Consider the following 19,909-nt stretch of genomic DNA (forward strand, 5'->3'; position numbering starts at 1 on the left):
ATACTGGAGTAGCTCTGCGGGACAGGCAGTATCTCTGGAGACAAGGAATGGGTGACGTTTCGTGTTGAGACCCTTCTTCAGACTGATGTCTGACACAAAATGCTGGAGTGACTCAGCGGGACAGGCTGCATCTCTGGAGAGAAGGAATGGGTGATGTTTCGGGTCGAGACTCTTCTTCAGACTGAACACGATTGTCACCAAATTTGTATGATACTTCTTTCAATTGATGAGATGTTTGATCACCAGCCTTGAGTTTGTATAATTTTCCATATTGTTTTGTCTTTGCCTCATGGGAGCACATACGGAGACTATTTCAATGCCAAGAACAGCCAAAGCAAGGGAGACCCATTTCTGAGACAAAACAAAGGCAAACTATAAACCAACAGTGAGTTGGTTTATAGTCCACAATAAAAATGTCCACAATAAAAATGAGCACATGCAAACTCATGTAAAACTGTTACCCTAGCAAACACATGAACAAACAAATATACATTTGAAATTACTATTTAATTCATGTATAGTCATTGAATATACATATCATGATTTTCAGATTGCAAGTTTGTTCTCCTTTCCATAGCTTCAGGTCACATAATGGGGAATACGCACCAATCTCCATCTACGGGGACAGTGTGGAGAGTGTCCAGCTTTAGGTTTCTGGGCACTCACATCTCAGAGGACCTCACATGGTCCACCAACACCGCTGCGCTGGTCAAAAAGGCACAGCAACGACTGTTCTTCCTGAGAACATTGAAATGGACTGGTCTGCCCCAACAGCTGTTGACAACCTTCTACCGCTGCACGACAGAGAGCATACTAACGTATGGCATCTCTGTGTGGTATCTCAGCTGCACGGAGGTGGAGAGGAGAGCTCTTCAGCGCGTCGTCCACAGATCGCAGAAGATCATTGGGACACCGCTACCAGCCTTGGAGGACATCTACCACACACGTTGCCTCAGGAAGGCCGTCAGCATCCATAAAGACTCCTCACACTCTTGTAATGGACTGTTCGAACTACTTCCTTCCGGCAGACGTTACAAGGCCTTCTACGCCCACACCTCCAGACTCAGGAACAGCTTAATTCCCAGAGCTATAGCGGCTCTGAACCGGCCCTGCTGAGTGCCCCCCACCCCCCTGGACTGTCTCCCTCGGATGGTCACGTCGCACAGACACATCTGCACTTTAGTCTGTTTTGACTGTTTTAATGTTCTTTTTACAAACCATGTTCTCGGGGTATCTAAATCTAAATTGTATTAGTTATTTAAGTTATGATGTCGGATGGAAGCTGCATACCCAAATCTCGTTGCACTTATGTGCAATGACAATAAAAGATATTATTATATTATTATCATTAGCTTAATGAACTGTGATGATCTCTCTCTATGTTTGACATAAGCCAGTTATGATTACCTATGCTGCCATCACCAAGAGCATGGTGATGGACTGAAAAATCATGAGTGTTTACTTCAGAGAGAGTTTACCATGAGAATGGGTTATGTGCAAAGCGGAGATGTTTTGGGCTGAAGGGCCTGTTCTTGTGCTGTATTGTTCCGTCACTGAATTAAGGACTGATTCAAGTTTAATGACTGAATAAGTACAATAAATGAACAGCTTAATGACTGAATCAAGTTTATTTTAGAAATATCTTTTTGCATATTAATCATTCAAGTATAAAAATATAAAATTAGCAGCAAATTTTAATAATATATTTGGCCCCCAGAGTACAGCACCAGTTAGAATGTAAAATACGTGAATCGCCTTTCACAACGTTAGTACGTCATTTCTCGTTTAATAGTTAAGGACTGCAGATACTTTAAGCCAAACATAAATGCATCAAATTCACTGGACTACAACTAGGGAAAAAATGCAAACCTGTAGTTACAATAAATTAATAGTTCTGCGTGGCGGCAGAGGTCAGTCATCTATTGGGCACCAAGTGCAAGAAGGCAGAGTTATCTTTGGAGATGCGTGGGTGGTGGTGCTTCACACGGCGGGGCACTGGGTCACGCTGACCGCACCATGGACCTCCGTGGCTTTCCTGAGGGGCATTGGCTTTACGTTGACCATTACGTTCACCATGCAGCCGACGAAAGATGCGCGGGTCGGGAAGTGAGATACCTGCACGTCTCCTGTGAGGTGAGAAAGAGAAGAAGGTTTTAGAACACAAGAGCATGGAACATACTCGAGTCTGATGAAGGATCTCGACCTGAAACTTCACTAATTTCTTTTCTCCAGAGATGTTGCCTGACCCACTGAGTTACTCCAGCATTTTGTGTCTATCTTCAGAGTATGGAACATGGCAGGCAACTCTGACGGTCCCATGCTAAAGGTTTAGTTTAGTTTATTATCGTCATGTGTACTGAGGTTCCAGTGAAAAGCTTTTATTTGTGTGATAACCAGTCAAAGAAAAGGCTATACATGATTGTAATCAATGGTTCCTTTATTATCACGTGTACCTAGGTACAATAAAAAAATGTATTTCACTGTACCTGGGTACATGCGATAAAGAAACCATTGATTACAATCAAGTCATCCACAGTGTACAGATTAAGGATAAATGGTATAACATTAAGTGCAAGATAAACTATTGTGCCAATGGCTAGGTTACTAGTGAATATATCATAGAACATTGATCAATACCGCACAGGAACAGGCCCTTCAGCCCACAATGCCTGTGATGAACATGGTGCCGAGTTCAATAAATCACCTTTGCTTGCATGTGATCCATATACCTCCATATTTAAAAGCCTCTTAAACGTCACTATATCTGCTTCCACCACCAGCCCTGGTAGCGTGTTCCAGGTACCCACCACCCTACTTGTAACAAACTTGCCTCGCACATCCCCTTTAAATGTCACACTCTCACCTTATTACAAAACAGGCCCTTCTGCTATACTCATCCACACCAACAACATTTCGTTCAGACCGAAAGGTCTGAATGACAAATAAAGGATTCAATTCAATTCAATATAGCTATGCCATTCTGGGAAAAGAGTTCTGACTGTTGAGTTCCATTCTGGGAAAAAGTTCTGACTGTTGACCCTATCTATGCCTCTCACAATTTTATGTACATCAGTCAGGCCTCTCCTCGACCTCCAATGTTCCAGAGAGAATATTACAAGCTTCCTTGTAGATAAGACCCTCTAAATCCAGGTAGCATTCTAGTAAGCCTCTTTTGCATTCTCTTCAAAGTCTCCAAATTCTTGCTATAATGGGGTGACCAGAACTGCAGGTAACACTCCAAATACAGCATAACCAAAGTCCTACAAAGCTGCATAGTCGTATTAGCCTGCAAGTCCTATAAAGCTCTGATTTCATCCCCTTACCCCATTTTCCTATCTATATTAATCCAATTTACCACCATTTAAGGGCCAATCATTCACAGCATGAAAACAGGCCCTTCTGCTGTACTCATCCACACCAACCAAAATACCGCATATCTAACGCCAATTTGCCTGCATATATTTGCCCATATTGCTCCAAACCTTTCCTTGCCACGTAGCTATCCAAATGTCTTCAAGTCTTGTTACGGGACCGTATAGAATGCCGATTGGAACATTTTAGTGGGATATGGGCCAAGCACGGGCAAATGGACCAGCTTGGTCAGCATGGACGGGTTGGGATGAAGGTCCCGTTTCCATGCTGTATGACTAAGAAGGGGCGATCCTTCCCTGCGTCCTCGATTCCTAGGCATGAATGGCATGGAAAATTGGCCATTTGGCCCAATGAGTCCATACTAGCTGAAAAAGGAAGATAGGTACAGTGGCTCTCAGCTGAGAACCCTGCAGTTTACACCTTTTCAAGTGCTCATTCATGTATCTTAAATGCAGTGAGAGTTTCCTCCTCCCCTATCAGTTTGAGGCTGTGAATTCCTGCAATCTTGAGGAAAACACAGAGTTCTGGAGTAATTCACTGCCTCAGGACCTAACCGACCTAAAGTGTTGTCTGTCCATTCCCTCCCAGAAGCTGCCCGGCCACTGAGATTCCTCCAGCACTTTGTTTTAAACGACTGAAGTCTATGTTCTCTCATCACCGAGATGTCCGCTATGTGAAATTACTATCCACCTTGACTGGGCCTCCCATAATTTGATAAAATCTTGCTGAAATCTCCTCTCAGGCTCCTCTGAGGAAAGCAACTCCAGCATAAGAATTCCTGCCTCAGACTAAAGTTCGTAATCCCTCTCTCCTCCACTAATGATGTCATATACAGTACCTCTGGCTAAAATTCAGGCCCTTAATATGAGGATTATTGTCAGGTGTACCAAGATATAGTGAAAAGCTTTGGTAGACACAAAATGCTGGAGTAACTCAGTGGGTGAGGCAGCATCTCTGGAGAGAAGGAATGGGCGACGTTTCGGGTCGAGACCCTTCTTCAGACCCTTCAGACTAGTGAAAAATGTTCATATACATAGAACCAAGAACAGTACAGGAACAGGCCCTTCAGCCCTCTGTGTTGGTGCTGAACTTGATGCCAAACTAAACTAATCTCCTCTGCATACACATGATCCATTTCCCTCCATTCCCTGCATATCAATGTGTCTATCTAAAAACCTCTTAAATGGCACATTCGTATCTGCCTGGCAGCACGTTCCAGGCATCTGTGTAAAAAACTTTCCCCGTCTGATCTTTGACATTTCCACCCTGGGAAAAAGGTTCTGACTCAACCTTAACTATGCTTGTCATAATTTTATGAACTTCTTCAGGTCTCCCCTCAACCTCCAGCATTTCAGAGAAAACAGTCCAAGTTTGTCTGAAGAAGGGACTCGACCAGAAACGTTCCCTATCTATTTTCTCTAGAGACGCTGCCTGACCCGGTCAGTTACTCCAGCATTTTGTGTCTATCCAAATTTGTACAATCTCTCCTTGGAGCTAATACCTTCTAATCCAAAGTGGTAAACCACTTCTGCACCCTCTCCAAAGCTCCAACCCCCTGCAATGGGGTGACCAGAACTGCACACAATAAATTTGAAGTGCACGCAATATCTTGTTGAGATTTGTACTTTGGAATGTGTTTGGCATTGGAATGTGTGCAAGTGCTAACGTGTAATAAGAGAAATATTCAACATTTTTTTTAATTTAGGGAGAGGAAGGAGTGATTTATTGACTTCAGTAAGCGGGATGGTGCACACACCCCTGTCAACTTCACTCACGCCAAAGTGGAAATGGTCGAGAGCTTCAAGTTTCTCAGAGTAAGCATCACCAACAATATGTCCTGAACTAATCTCATTGATGCTACAGCCAAGATACCACACCAACGCCTCGAAGACTAAGGAAGTTCGGCATGTCTCCAATAAGTCTTACAAACTTCTACAGATTCACCATAGAAGGCATTCTATCGGGATGCATCACAGCTTGGATTGGCAACAACTCTGCCCAAGACCAGAAGAAATTGCAGAACGTTGTGGATATAGCCCAGTCCACCACACAGGCCAAACTCCCTACCATCGACTCTATCTACACTTCACGCTGCCTCGGGAAAGCAGCCAACATAATCAAGGACCACTCACACCCCATTCTTTCTTCTCCCCTCTTCTGTCAGGCAGATTCAGGAACAGCTTCTTCCCTACTACTGAACGGTCCTCCCATAAGCTCGGGTGTAGTCCTGATATTTCAATCAATCTCTGATCTTGATTCTTTTCTCAGTTGAAAAGACATAGAGTGCGGGGGTAACTCAATGAGTCAGTCAGCATCAGTCAGATGCTGCCTGATCCACTGAGTTATTCCAGCATTTTATGTCTATTTTTGTAAACCAGCATCTGCAGTTCCTTGTATCTATATCTTTTCTTTGTAGCTGTAATGCCCCAAAAATTATATTCAGCACTCTGGTATTTTCCTCTGTGTACATGTGTGTGGACTGATGGTGCTCATAAGTCCATGTCACAGGAGCAGAATTGTGCCATTCGGCCCATCGAGTCTACTACACCATTCAGTCATGGCAGACCTTTCCCTCTCAACCCTTCTCCTATCTTCACCCCATAACCTTTGAACGGTACGGTATAATTGGACTGGATAGCACGCAATCATGTCATAGTCATACAGCATGGAAAAAAAGCCCTTCAGCCCAACTTGCCACGCCGACCCTCTTGCCCCATCTACACTAGTCCCATCTGCCTGCATTTGGCCTATATCCCTCTAAACCTATCCTATCCATGTAACTGTCTGAATGTTTCTTAAATGTTGTGATAGTACTTGCCTCACCTACCTCTGGCATCTCGTTCCATACACCCACCACCCTCTGTGTAGAAAGGTTACCCTTCAGGTTCCTATTAAATCTTCCCCCCCCCCCCCCCCCCCCCCCTTCCCTCCCACTTTAAACCTATGTACTCTGGTTCTTGATTCCCCTACTCTGGGCAAGAGACTCTGTGCGTCTACCTGATCTATTCCTCTCATGGCAGAGAAGGTTTCTCACTGTATACGTGACTTAATACACCAATGCCGAGACGCCTCCAAGCACTGGTTCTGACATTGGCAATGTTGGTCGTACCTGGCAAGCCTCCGACGTAGAGAGGGTCCGCCGTGTCGGTGGAGAATGAGGCCAAGGGACCAACAACGTGGTCACGTTCAGCGTCCACGTCCAGCTGCACCACGTTGTTTCTCTTGATCACTGTGGAGAATAAAATAACACTGAGTGACGACAACGTTCAAGTTCGTTACCTTCACGCATCTGACAGGTAGATGCATCTTTCCTCTCCCCGTGGGTTTCCCCCAAGCACCCTGGTTTCCTCCCACGTCGCAAAGTTGTACAGGCTGGATTAATGCCCAACCTTTCCACATTTCATACTTTGGACTTAGACTTAGAGATGCAGCACGAAAACATGCTCTTCAGCCCACTGAGTCCGCGCCGACCACGATCACCTTGTATACTAGCGCTATCCTGCACACTAGGGATAATTTTACAACTTACCGAAGCCAATTAACCTACAAACCTGTAAGTCTTTGGCGTGTAGGAGGAAACTGGAGCACCCAGAGACAACCCACATGGTCACAGGATGAACAGACAAACTCCGTACAGCACCCGTAGTCAGGATCAAAGCTGGTCTCTGGCTCTGTAATGCAACAACTCTACTGCTACGGCACTGTACAGCCGAAGGAAGATACATTCCTTGACCGCTGACATCTCAAGTTTAACAGCCTTAGAAGGATCCTCATAGACGCAAGAAATTGCAGATGCTGGTTTACATAAAAGACACAAAGCGCTGTAGGAATCTCCCAAAAATGTGCAGGATTGTAGATTAATTGGCCTCTGTAAATTGCCACTAGTGTGTAGGGGGCCAAAGGGCCTGTTTCCATGCTGTATCTTTCAATTCAATTCAAAAACTCAGCAGGTCAAGCAGCATCTCTAGAGGACATGAAGAGGGTCCCGACCTGAAATGTCGCCCACCCATGTTCTCTAGAGATACTGCCTGACCTGTTGAGTTACTCCAGCACTTTGTGTCTTTTTTTTTAAAGAAGGATTCTCACCTGCGATTCTGTGCCATTGTCCATCGCACAATGAGGGAGGTGTGACGGATGTGTTGAAATCTCCAGCCCCGTTGTTTACATGGACTGTAATCTGTGGACAACAATTAGCACCTGGTTCATATTTTTTAAAGCAGAAAATACTGCTGTGGTTTCCTTAATATTAATATTATCACAGTGAAAGATTTGATTCACATTTCATGAATTATTAGTCATAAGCTAAAACAGCATGAAAATAGGCCCTTTGGCCCATCTTGTTCATGCTGACCAAGTTGGCATCTTGTGCTAGTCCCACCTGCCTGTGTTTGGCACATATGACTCTCACTCTATCCTATCCTTTCCATGTACATCTAAATATCTTTTAAATGGTTATAGTACCTGCCACAACTGCTTCCTATGGCAGCTCGTTCCATGCACACACCAACCTCTGTGTGAAAGCGTTGCCCCTCAGGTTCCTATTAAATCTTTCCCCTCTACCTTAAACCTAGGTCCTCTATTTATTGAGTTCACTAACTCATATATTTGTAAATATTGTCATTATTACAATTGTAATTGTATCTGGTTCTATAGATTCCTCCGACAATTCATTCCAGTTGCAGACTACCCTATGAGTGTGCCCCCTGAGGTCCCCCCTGAAGTTCCCCATGGGGTCCCTTTTAAATCTCTTCCCTCTCACCTTCAGCCTATGCCCTCTACTTTTAGAATCCTCTATCTGTCTCAATAAGATCACCCTTTAGTCTCATGGGCTTGTGGGTTATAGGGAGAGGTTGGATAGGCTGTGACTTTTTCCTTTGGAGTGTAAGAGGCTGAGGTGTGACTTATTGAGGTGTACACATAGAAATTAGGTGCAGGAGTAGGCCATTCGGCCCTTCGAGCCTGCACCGCCATTCAATATGATCATGGCTGATCATCCAACTCAGTATCCCGTACCTGCCTTCTCTCCATACCCGCTGATCCCCTTAGCCACAAGGGCCACATCTAACTCCCTCTTAAATATAGCCAATGAACTGGCCTCGACTACCCTCTGTGGCAGAGAGTTCCAGAGATTCACCACTCTCTGTGTGAAAAAAGTTCTTCTCATCTCGGTTTTAAAGGATTTCCCCCTTATCCTTAAGCTGTGACCCCTTGTCCTGGACTTCCCCAACATCGGGAGCAATCTTCCTGCATCTAGCCTGTCCAACCCCTTAAGAATTTTGTAAGTTTCTATAAGATCCCCTCTCAATCTCCTAAATTCTAGAGAGTATAAACCAAGTCTATCCAGTCTTTCTTCATAAGACAGTCCTGACATCCCAGGAATCAGTCTGGTGAACCTTCTCTGCACTCCCTCTATGGCAATAATGTCCTTCCTCAGATTTGGAGGCCAAAACTGTACGCAATACTCCAGGTGTGGTCTCACCAAGACCCTGTACAACTGCAGTAGAACCTCCCTGCTCCTATACTCAAATCCTTTTGCTATGAAAGCTAACATACCATTCGCTTTCTTCACTGCCTGCTGCACCTGCATGCCCACTTTCAATGACTGGTGTACCATGACACCCAGGTCTCGCTGCATCTCCCCTTTTCCTAGTCGGCCACCATTTAGATAATGTACAAGATCATGTACCTATACGTGCATCTGTATATTGTGGATGGCTCGATTGTAATCATGTATTGTCTTTCTACTGACTGGTCAGCATGCAGCAAAAAGCTTTTCACTGTACCTCGGTTGACGTGACAATAAACTAAACTCATAACTCATAGGCTCATGAGGGACATGGATATAGTGAACACACACAGTTTTTTTCCCCACGGTAGAGGATTCTAAAACTAGAGGGCATAGGCTTAAGGTGAGAGGGGTGAGATTTAAGTGGGACCTCGGAGTTTTTCAACTTTTTCCACTTAGGTTGTCCGTATCTGGAATGAGCTGCCAGAGGAAGTTATAGAAACAAGTACAATTAGGACTTTTAAAAGACATTTGGACAGATATATGGATAGGAAGGGTTTAGAGGGATATGGGGCAAATCCAGGCAAATGGGACATGCCCATGATGCCAACTGGTTGGACATGGACAAGGTGGGCCAAAGGGCCTGTTTCCGTGCTGTGTGACCCCATGGCCAAACTTTCGGAGTCAACCACGTTTTAACATGTTGCTGAGAAAATAATTTATCATTTCAACTGAGTGGGTGACAAGGCAGAGGTGTGTGAGCAATAAATCGATCGGTTGCTAGGTTACCAAGGGCTCGGGAGCATAGTCATCTTTCACCTTAAAGTGATGATGGCATAATACCGGGGGAACTTCATGAAATTGCTGATGGACATTGATTTTACGGGGGGTGGGGGTGGTGGTGGTAGGTTATGGTAAGATAATTAGCTTCTGGTAGCATGTATTGACACTGATAGTTCTGTCTAGACTGGAGTTAACCGAGTCATTCCCCTCAAAGTTACATGCTCAAAAACTGCTCATCCTCTCACATCTGGAATTGATTCTACTTGATCTGAAAAGAAGTTGCATTCTGCAGCACACTTTGTTTAGTTTGGTTTTGAGATACAGCATGTAAACTTGCCTGTCGGCCCACCGACCAGTGATCACCATTCAACGTTAACCCACTTTCTCATCCACTCCCTGCACACAAGAGGGCCAATTGACCTACAAGCCCGCACGTCTTTGGGGATGTGGGAGGAAACCGCAGCGCTTAGTCTGAAAAATAACCTTCCACTATCACCTGTTGCTTCCTTCCATGAAGCCAATTCTCTATCCTGTCAGATAGCTGTCCCTGGATCCCATGCAATCTAACCTTCCAGAGCAGCCTCTCATGTGGAACCTTATCAAATGCTTTGGTAAAGTCCATATTGATAATGTCTACAGCCTTGCCCTTGTCAACCATTCTGGTAAACGTCCTCTGCACCATCTCCAAAGCCTCCACATCCTTCCTGTAATGGGGCGACCAGAATTACGGCCTAACCTAAGTCCTAAATCTAATGTTGCAGCGGATATTTAAGGTAGAATAAGAAAGCGATTAAACTTCCATAACATGCAGCCGATAGTATCACAGTTCAGACCTACCTTTCCTTTGTACATGTATAGACTGAGGTAGTTTCCTTGAGGGCTGTTTACATGGAAGAGGACACCAGTGTGGGTTTGAGGCCGCACCTCAAACAGGAGCTCAAAGTCTTTGCCCACCACGAATGAATCTTCTACAAATAAAGATTGAAGCGTCAGGCATTTACCGTGCAAGAGACTATTCACGCTGCCTCGGCAAGGCCACCAGCATAATCAAGGACCAGTCTCACCCCGGACACCCTCTTCTCCCCTCTCCCATCAGCCAAGAGGTACAGAAGTGTGAAAATGCACACCTCCAGATTCAGGGACAGTTTTATCCCAGCTGTTATCAGGTAACTGAACCATCCTAACACCAACTAGAGAACTGTCCTGACCTACTATTTACCTCATTGACGACCTTGGGACTATCTTTAATTGGACTTTACTGGACTTTATCTTGCACTAAACGTTATTCCCTTCATCTTGTATCTGAACACTGTGGACAGCTTGATTACAATCATGTATAGTCTTCTTGCTGACAATAGCACGTAACAGTGTACGGATGCAGGATAAAGCGGATAACGTGTAGTGCAAGATAAAGTCCATTAAAGACAGTCCGTGGGTCTCCAATGAGGTAGATTGTAGGTCAGGAACGCTCTCTAGTTGGCAATAGGATGGTTCAGTTACCTGATACCAAACCGTTTGTATTGCTTCATCATCACCTCGTCTCCAGCCAACATTGGACCATTGTGGGCTCCACCTTTCCTGAGTCATCGATGCAGGCTCTGCCTTGTTCTGTACCTTCCCATACCTCCTGTGTCTCCCTCCCTGACTCAGTCTGATAAAGGTTATTGACGTGAAACATCACCTATTCCTTTTCTCCGGTGATGCTGCCTGACCCGCTGAGTTACTCCAGTATTTTGTGTCTAACAGCTGATAAGACCAAATATATCACAAGACACAAAGGTAAATTAAATTATCCTGATTACTTAAGAGCAAAATACATTTTCAAAAAATTCAAAGGTTATTTTCCAGCTGGACTGATAAAGATTTAACAAACCTAAAACGAGATAAGCTCCCTCTGCTGCAAAGTATGCTCCTTGTTCAGCGTTGCCGACGAAGCACGGTGTGACTCCAAATGTTCGCGAGGGAGAAGGTAACAGATTACCGTCCAGTTTGAAGTTCCTTACACACCCGTGGAAGCTCAGCCTTGGTAAACGCTGGACACAGAAACGATTAGTGTTAAAATTTAAACAAGCCACGGCCGAGAAAGCACACCCTCTCCTCTGCTTCTTCAGAAGACGAAGGAAGTTTGGCATGTCTCCAACAACTCTCACCAATGTCTACTGATGCATTGTAGAAGGCGTCTTTTTGGGTTGCATCACAGCTTGGTGTGGGAACAGCCAGACCACGGAAATTACAGAGAGTTGTGGATGTAGCCCTGTAGCCCAGTACATAACACAGACTAGACTCCCCACCATACACTTCACGCTGCCTCGAGATAGCAGCCAACATAATTGATTGCCTTTCTCCCCATCCATTCCCTTTTCCCCCCTCTCTGGTCAGGTAACAATACAAAAGCTTGAAAGCACGTAATACCAGATTCAGGGACAGTTTCTTCCCCACTGTTATCAGACTACTGAATGGTCCTCCCATACGCCAAGGTGGAGTCTCAATCTTCAAACCTACCTCATGGCAGACACTGTAATGCTGTTCCACTATATTCTGCACTGGTATTTTTCTCTTTGTACTACCTGTTGCACCTATGTATGGCTTGAATGTACTCATATATACTATGAAGATCAGTGAAGGTGTGGTGTTAGTCATAGTTATAGGCATCTAGTTATACTCAGCGCAGAAACAGGTCCTTCGGCTCAACTAGACCAAGGTGCCCCCTCCAAACTAGTCCAATCAGACCTTTTTAGACGATGCTGTGACCAGGCAACTCTCTGCAACCTGGCCCCACAAGTGGATCTGCTATCATTACAATCGATCCACTCTTTTAAACTTCAGCAGCGGCCCTTTATCCAGCATATGTACACTGTACAATGTGCCCAGCTTAATTGTGATCATGTATGTAAAGTATTTTTGCTGAATGGATAGCACAAAACAAAAAAGCTTTTCACTGTACCTCGGTACACATGACAATAATAAACTAACCTAAAATGTACCTGTCCAAATTTCCCTGAAATGCTGTTACTGTACCTGCCTCGACTACCTCCCCATTCCATATTCCCGTCACTTTCTGTGTGAAATAGTTGTCTCTCACTAAGTTAGGGGAATGAGGATGAAGGTTGCAAAGTTTACGTTACCTTGTGACTGCGCTGTCCTTTACCAGATGGTAATCCACCCAGATAGAATGGTGACTCCACTTTCAAGAGAGGGCCGCTGCTCACACTGCCCTGCCGTGTCCGAAGTCCATCAATAACCAGCTTTCCTTTGTTACTCTCTCTGCTGAACACCACCTATGAAGTGAGAAAGAGAAAGTTATGCACAAATCAATACAGGCAATCCACAGGAAATAAAATTAAAACCAAGTTATTGTGTTGATATGGCATTCACACATCTCAAAATATAGAACGTCAATTAGAACATTTTGTTATTAGACTTTTAGACTTTAGAGAAACCGTGCGGAACAGCGATCACCCTGTACACTATCTTACATACTACACAATTTTTGCCGAAGCCAAATAACCTGCGCATCTTTGAAGTGTGGACGAAAATGGAGCACCTGGAGAAAACATACGCGGTCACAGGGAGAACCGACAAACTCCGTACAGGCAGCACCCATAGTCAGGATCGAACCTGGGTCTCTGGTGCTGTGCGGAGCAACTCTACTGCTGCACCACTGTGCTGCCCCCTATTCAAAGCGTAAACACATAACTTTGTTTGGCAATTGCACTGCCTAAAGGGCCTGTCTATCTTTCACAACCTAATTCACGACCTCTGCCAATTTTGCCCTTGACTCATACTCGCAGCATGGTCGTCACGAGGTCGTAGGAGGTTGTAGGTAGGTCGTAGCAGGCCGTGATGCTTATCGTAAGTACTCGTGGCATTGAGTAGGTCGGGGCGTATTTTCTAGCATGATGAAAAATGTCCACGAGTAAAAAAGGTCGTGAATTAGGTCGTGAAAGTGGGACAGGCCCTTAAGATTGTTCTACAATGCCAACCAAGATGCCCCATCTGTTAGTCCCATTTGCTCACAATAACCCATTTAGCTCTATTTCCTTCTTGCCCATGCACCTAAATGTCAAGTTTATTGACAACCACATAGAAATAGAAGAATACAGCATGGTGTTTGGCCCTGTCACATGCCAGGCTTTGACCCGCCCCAACATCTCTTTGCCAGCTTTCTCCCCCCTGAAGAAAGGTCCCGACCCAAAACATCTTCCATCCTTTTCCTTCCACAGATTCTGCTTGACCTGCTGAGTTGCACATTTTGTTAAAAGATGGAGGAACCCAGCGGGTCAGTCAGTATCTGTGGAGGAAATGGACAGACGACCCTGCTTCAGGCAAATGTGGATTCAAGGAACTGCAGATGCTGGTTTACAAAAAAAAAGACACAAAGTGCTGGAGTAACTCAGCGGGTTAGGGAGCGTCTCTGAAATGATCAGTGTGAAGAAACGTCCCGACCAGAAACGTTACCTATCCATGTTCACCAGAGGTTCTGCCTGTCCCGCTCAGTTACACCAACACTTTGTGTCTCTTTGGCAAAGTTCTGTGAGGAACAGGTACAGTGAAGATCCTGCTGTTGTGGATATTTACAGTGAGCCAGAGGTTGGGGAGGATGAAGGTTCTTCTGCACCCTTGCTGGCCCATACTCCCCCCCTTCTCTCCATCCCCCCGCTCACCGTGTGCCAATGGCCGTCGTTGTGTCTCGCTCTGCTCCTGATCTTCAGTCGTTTCCCGTTGACAGCGAAAGCAAAGAAGAAACGCCCCTTGGAAATATAGAGGGTCATGTAGGACCTCTGAGACTTGTCCGACACATAGAAGATGATTCCTTCCGCTGAGTTCGTCCGCACATCGATGGAAAATTTTGATCTGGAATGCAAAATATATCGTAGAGTCATAGAGCACAGAAACAGGCCCTTTGGACCAACTCGTCCATATCAACCAAGATGGGCGGCACGGTGGCATAGTCGTAGATTTGCTGCCTTACAGCGCTAGGGTCAATCCTGACTAGGGGTGCTGTCTGTGTGGAGTTTGTACGTTCTCTCTGTGACCGCGTGTGTTTCTTCTGGATGCTCCGGTTTATTCCCACGCTCCAAAGACAGACAGGTTTGTAGGTTATGTAGGAAGAAAGTGCAGATGCTGGTTTAATTCGAAGATAGGCACAAAATGTTGGAGTAACTCAGCGGGACAGGCAGAATGTCTGGAGAGAAGGAATGGGTGACGTTTCGGATCGGGACCCTTCTTCAGATTGATGTCAGGGGTGTGGGAGGTACATAGATAAGGAAGTTTATATATAAGGAGGTGCAAGGTGTGAAAACAGGACAAAGGGAATGGAGATCAAGGAAAATGTAGAATAGATCATTGTTAGTTGGGAGAAGGTAACAACAAAGCAAACAGAGATAAAATGTAGTCAGAGACAGTAAGACTGGTCGGAGAACTGCGAAGGGGGAGGGGATGGAGAGAGAAGGAAAGCAAGGGTTACTTGAAGTTAGAAAAGTCAATGTTCATATCGCTGGGGTATAAGTTGCCCAAGCGAAATATGTGCTGTTCCTCCAATTTGCACTGGGGCTCACTCTGACAAAGGAGGAGACCCAGGACAGAAAGGCCAGTGTGGGAATGGGAGGGGGAGTTAAAGTGCTGAGCAACTGGGAGATGTGGTAGGTTTCGGTGGACTGAGCGGAGGTGTTCAGCGAAACGATCGCCAAGCCTGCGCTTGGTCTCGCCGATATAAGTCCACACCTGGAACAGTGGATGCAGTAGATGAGGTTGGAGGAACTGCAAGTGAACCTCTGTCTCACCTGAAATGACTGTCAGGGTACTTGGACAAAGTCGAGGGGGGAAGTAAAGGGAGCGGTTGCAGGGGAAAGTACCTGGGGAGGGGGTGGTTTGGGTGGGAAGGGACAAGCTGACCAGGGAGTTGCGGAGGGGACAGTCTCTGTGGAAAATGGAAAGGGGTGGAGATGGGAAGAAATGGCTAGTGGTGGGATCCCGTTGGAGGTGGCGAAAATGTCGGAGGATTATGCGCTGTATGTGACGGCTGATGGGGTGGAAGGTGAGGACAAGGGTCTCTCTCCCTGTTACATTTCGGGGGAGGGGGAGCAAGAGCGGAGCTGTGGGATATTGAGGAGACCCTAGTGAGGACCTCATCTATAATGGAAGAGGGGAACCCCAGTTTCCTAAAGTATGAGGACATCTTTGATGACCTGGTATGGAACATTGGGAGTAGGGAATAATAGTCTTTACAGGAGGAAGGGTGGGAAGAAGTGTAGTCTAGATAGCTAAGGGAGTCAGTGGGTTTATAGGTTAATTGGCTTCTGTAAATCGCCCCTAGTGTGTAGGGAGTAGATGCAAAAGTGGGATAACATAGAACTACTGTGAACTGTTCGGTACAGATTCAGTGGGCAGAAGGGCCTGTTTCCATACTATATACATATTTTACCTTTCTTTAAATGATTTGGGAAGGTTATCATACTCCAATCGACTGTCTGGTGAGTTTCCAAATTGGTAGGCCCCGCTGACTGCCTTCAGTTGCCATGACATCTGACATCGATTGAGTTCCTGGCCTGTATTTTCTTTCATTGAATGATCAGGAAGAACTCTCTGATTCTTTCCATCCTGTTTTGAAGAACACATCGCATTAAATCTTCCCACTGTCAATAAAGGATGCTCATTACTTTAGAAGTATATAAAATCATGAGAGGCATAAAACATAGAATACAGCACAGGAACAGGCCCTTCGGCCCACGATGTCTGTGCCAGACATGATGCCAAGACCAATTTGTATTTGTCTGTAAGTGATCCATATCCCTCCGTTCTCCACATGTTCATGTACCTATCCAAAATGCCACTATTGCATCTGCCTCCACCTCCATTCTAGGCAGGGCATTCCAGGCATCCACCACACTCAGTAAAAAAGCTTGCCCCGCACATCTCCTTTAAACATAGATAGTGCATGGAGGGGGGAGGAAAACAGCCAGAACCTTTTCCTCACCAATGTTAGAAGTATATAGAAGAGGCACAGTTAGGGAAAACAGTCAAAACCTTTTTTCCCAAGTGGCAATGTCAAAGACTACAGGGCATAGGTTTACTGTGGCTAAAGGGATCAGGGGGTATGGAGAGAAGGCAGGTACAGGATACTGAGTTGGATGATCAGCCATGATCATATTGAATGGCGGTGCAGGCTCGAAGGGCCGAATGGCCTACTCCTGCACCTATTTTCGAAGTTTCTATGTTTAACTAAACTAAAGTGAGAGGGGCAAAATGTAAAGGAGATGTGCGGAGCAAGTTGTATTTTTACACAGAGATTGATGGGGGCCTGGAATGAGCTGCCAGTGGTGGTGGTGGAGGCAGACACGGTGGTGTGTAAGAGAGTTTTGGATAGGCATATGGATCTGCAGGTAATGGAGAGATATGGATTATGTACAAGCAGACGAGAGTTGGTATTGGCATCATATTCAGCAAGACCATTGTGGGCCGAAGGGCCTGTTCCTGTGCTGTACTGTTCTATGTTACGTTGGGTGTTGTGCTGACAGGTACACGCACCTTGTTGGCCTTCACAGTCCCCTGGCTGTTTGGTTTCTTGACTTCCTTCAACATGAGCATTTCTGGAGCTCTCGGCTGGCGACAGGTGTCCAGGTTTACGTTTGACAGCTCAGTTGAAAACACAAAATTTTCCACTTTGGGATCTTGATTTTCCCTAGATAAGCGAGAGCGAGAGAGAGAGAGAGAGATGATTAGTCAAGCCTTTCTTGGGTCAGGACTCATAAGATTTAAGCTGGAAAAAGAGTAGACAAATGGAGACACGAAGAACCTCAGAGGGCATGGAAGATTTACAAGGATGTTGCCAGGACTCGAGGGCCTGAGCTATAGGGAGAGGTTGGGCAGGCTGGGACTCTATTCCTTGGAGTGCAGGCGAATGAGGGGTGATCATAGAGGTGTACAAAATCATGAGGGGAATAGATAGGGTAAATGCATAGAGTCTTTTACCCCCAGGGAAGAGGATTAAGAACTAGAGGGTTTAATGTATTTTCCCCAGGGTAGAGGAATCTTGAGCTGGAGGGCAAAGTTTTAAGGTGAGAGGGAAAAGATTTATGAGGAACACCATTTTCACACAGAGGTGGTGGGTATATGGAATCAGCTGCCAAGGAGAAGTAGTTGAGGCAAGTATTATAACAGCATTTAAATTACATTTGGACAGGTATGGGAATAAGAAAGGAATGGAGGAACAAATGGAGGCAAATGGAACAAACTTAGCTGGGCATCTTGATCGTCATGGAAGAGTTGGGTTGAAGGGCCTCTATCCATGCTGTGTGATCTATGTTAGCTGATATTTAATGTGGGTGTATGGAACGAGCTGCCAGAGGGGGTAGTTGAGGCAGGTGCAACAACAATATTTAAAAGACATTCGGACAAGTGCATGGACGGAAAGGTTTGAAAGGATAAGGGCAAAACACAGGCAAGTGGGACTCTGGAAGTGGAAAATGATGCAAATGCTCAGGTCAGTCAGCGCCTGTGGAGGAAGGAATTTTTAATGCTTCTGGCGACAGTGTGGTGAAGAGACTATAGAGATAGTGATGAGAAAAAAGAGTGAGATAAGTACAGAGAGAGGGATGGAATGTGCTGGAGAACCATATGAGCGAAAGGGATGTTAGAGACAGATAGATTTACCTATTCAGGAACACATTGTTGATGCAGCCATCAAAGTTCTGGGTGATAGTGTCGCCACCCAAGTACACAGTGTCCTTCCTGGGAGGCTGAGATAATCCCACCGATATTTCACTCCGGTCTAGATCGTCCACGTTCAAATAGACCCTGGAAATGTAAATGAGAAGCAATTGGTGACTGATGTGTATTACAGTATATTGTTGTGGGACAGACAAAACTGTACTGACAGGGAACAAAAGTTGAGGAAAAGCTCAATTAGACTCTGCACTTGGAGTATTGTGTACAGTTCTGGTCGCCCCATTACAGGAACGATGTGGCGGTTTTGGAGAGGGTGCAGAGGAGCTTTACCACAATGCTGCCCCCATTAGAGGCTATTAGCTACAAGGAATGGCTGGACAGACTAAGATTGTTTTCTCTGGAAAGTTGGAGGTTGAGGGGAGACATGACAGAAGTGTATAAAATTGTAAGAAACATAGATAGGGTAGACAGTGAGAACCTTTTCCCCCAGGGTGGAAATGTCAAAGACTGGTGAGAACATAGCTTTAAGGTGAGAGGGGCAAATTTTAAAGGAGATGTGCGGGGCAAGATTTTACACAGAGGATGGTGAGTGTCTGGAACGCGCTGCCAGGGGTGGTGGTGGAGGCAGATATGATAGTGGTGTTGAAGTGGCTTTTAGACAGGCACACGGATATTCAGGGAATGGAAGGTTATGGATCATGTGCAGGCAGATGAGATTAGTTAGTCTTGGCATCATGTTAGGCACAGACATTGTGGAGCAAAAGGCCTGTTCCTGTGCTGTACTTTTTGTAGGTTCTATGAAAACGATGTCAGGTAGAATTGGCAGGTTCCAGTACAGGGAGGAATTGAGGCGTGTACAATAATAATATTTAAAAAATATTTGGACAGTTACCTGGATAGGAAAGGTTCAAAGGAATATGGGCCAAACGCGAACAAAGGGGGCTTGTGTAAATGTGGCATCATAGCTGGCATGGACGAGTTGGGCTGAACGGTCTGTTCTCATGCTGCAAGACTATTTCAACCAGAAGAGGCAATTCGACTGACAAAAGATCTAGGAAATAACATTAGGAAACACACCTGTCATTCGTCCTCTGAACAGAGACATAGTGACCAGATCCATCATTGAAAGAGCTTCTGGATGTGAGGGTCTTGCCCAGAATGTCGACCTTCACCTTGCCATTTTTCAGAGAGATTTCAAAGCTGCCCTACAAAAGTAAATTAAAAATATTTTCAACATTTGACAATGGCAGTTTCTGCTGAGTAACCCAACATATCACAACCTTTGATATTAAATGCAAAGTAAAATGTTTTATTTAGAAGCCAAGCTCTTGATAGGAGACTCACAAGAGACTGCAGATGCTAGAATCCTGAGTTAAAAATAAAGTGCTGGAGGAACTCAGCGGGCCAGGCAGCAATGACTGATCCACCAGCAGTGAAGTGCTTTGGAGATGTGAAAGGCGCTAGAGAAATGTCGCGGTGGTGGAAATGTGAGTACATTTAACTTCATTCTGAGATCTAGCTTTCGTCGAGTTTAATTTAGTTTAGTTGAAATACAGCACGGAAACAGACCCTTTGGCTCCA

At 45.2% G+C, this 19,909-nt stretch overlaps 1 protein-coding gene across 3 annotated transcripts in view; it reads right to left on the minus strand.

The window, feature by feature from the left end:
* Positions 1 to 1,609: 1,609 nt before the first annotated feature.
* The window catches only part of lama3 (laminin subunit alpha 3), a 197,336-nt gene continuing 179,036 nt past the window's right edge, over positions 1,610 to 19,909 (minus strand). For 2 of the 3 annotated variants that reach the window (XM_033019527.1, XM_033019526.1), the window contains exons 68-78: positions 19,406 to 19,533; positions 18,314 to 18,457; positions 17,189 to 17,342; positions 16,086 to 16,261; positions 14,326 to 14,515; positions 12,787 to 12,939; positions 11,535 to 11,694; positions 10,499 to 10,629; positions 7,459 to 7,549; positions 6,482 to 6,601; positions 1,610 to 2,126 (exon numbers count right to left, since the gene is read on the minus strand). In XM_033019527.1, coding sequence (XP_032875418.1) covers positions 1,981 to 2,126; positions 6,482 to 6,601; positions 7,459 to 7,549; positions 10,499 to 10,629; positions 11,535 to 11,694; positions 12,787 to 12,939; positions 14,326 to 14,515; positions 16,086 to 16,261; positions 17,189 to 17,342; positions 18,314 to 18,457; positions 19,406 to 19,533 — 1,593 coding nt within the window. In that variant the 3' untranslated portion in view covers positions 1,610 to 1,980. The remainder of the gene's footprint in view (positions 2,127 to 6,481; positions 6,602 to 7,458; positions 7,550 to 10,498; positions 10,630 to 11,534; positions 11,695 to 12,786; positions 12,940 to 14,325; positions 14,516 to 16,085; positions 16,262 to 17,188; positions 17,343 to 18,313; positions 18,458 to 19,405; positions 19,534 to 19,909) is intronic. The other variant, XM_033019528.1, reaches the window with a different exon arrangement.

The sequence above is a fragment of the Amblyraja radiata genome, chromosome 4 (genome assembly GCF_010909765.2).
Source record: "Amblyraja radiata isolate CabotCenter1 chromosome 4, sAmbRad1.1.pri, whole genome shotgun sequence".
Taxonomy (NCBI): domain Eukaryota; kingdom Metazoa; phylum Chordata; class Chondrichthyes; order Rajiformes; family Rajidae; genus Amblyraja; species Amblyraja radiata.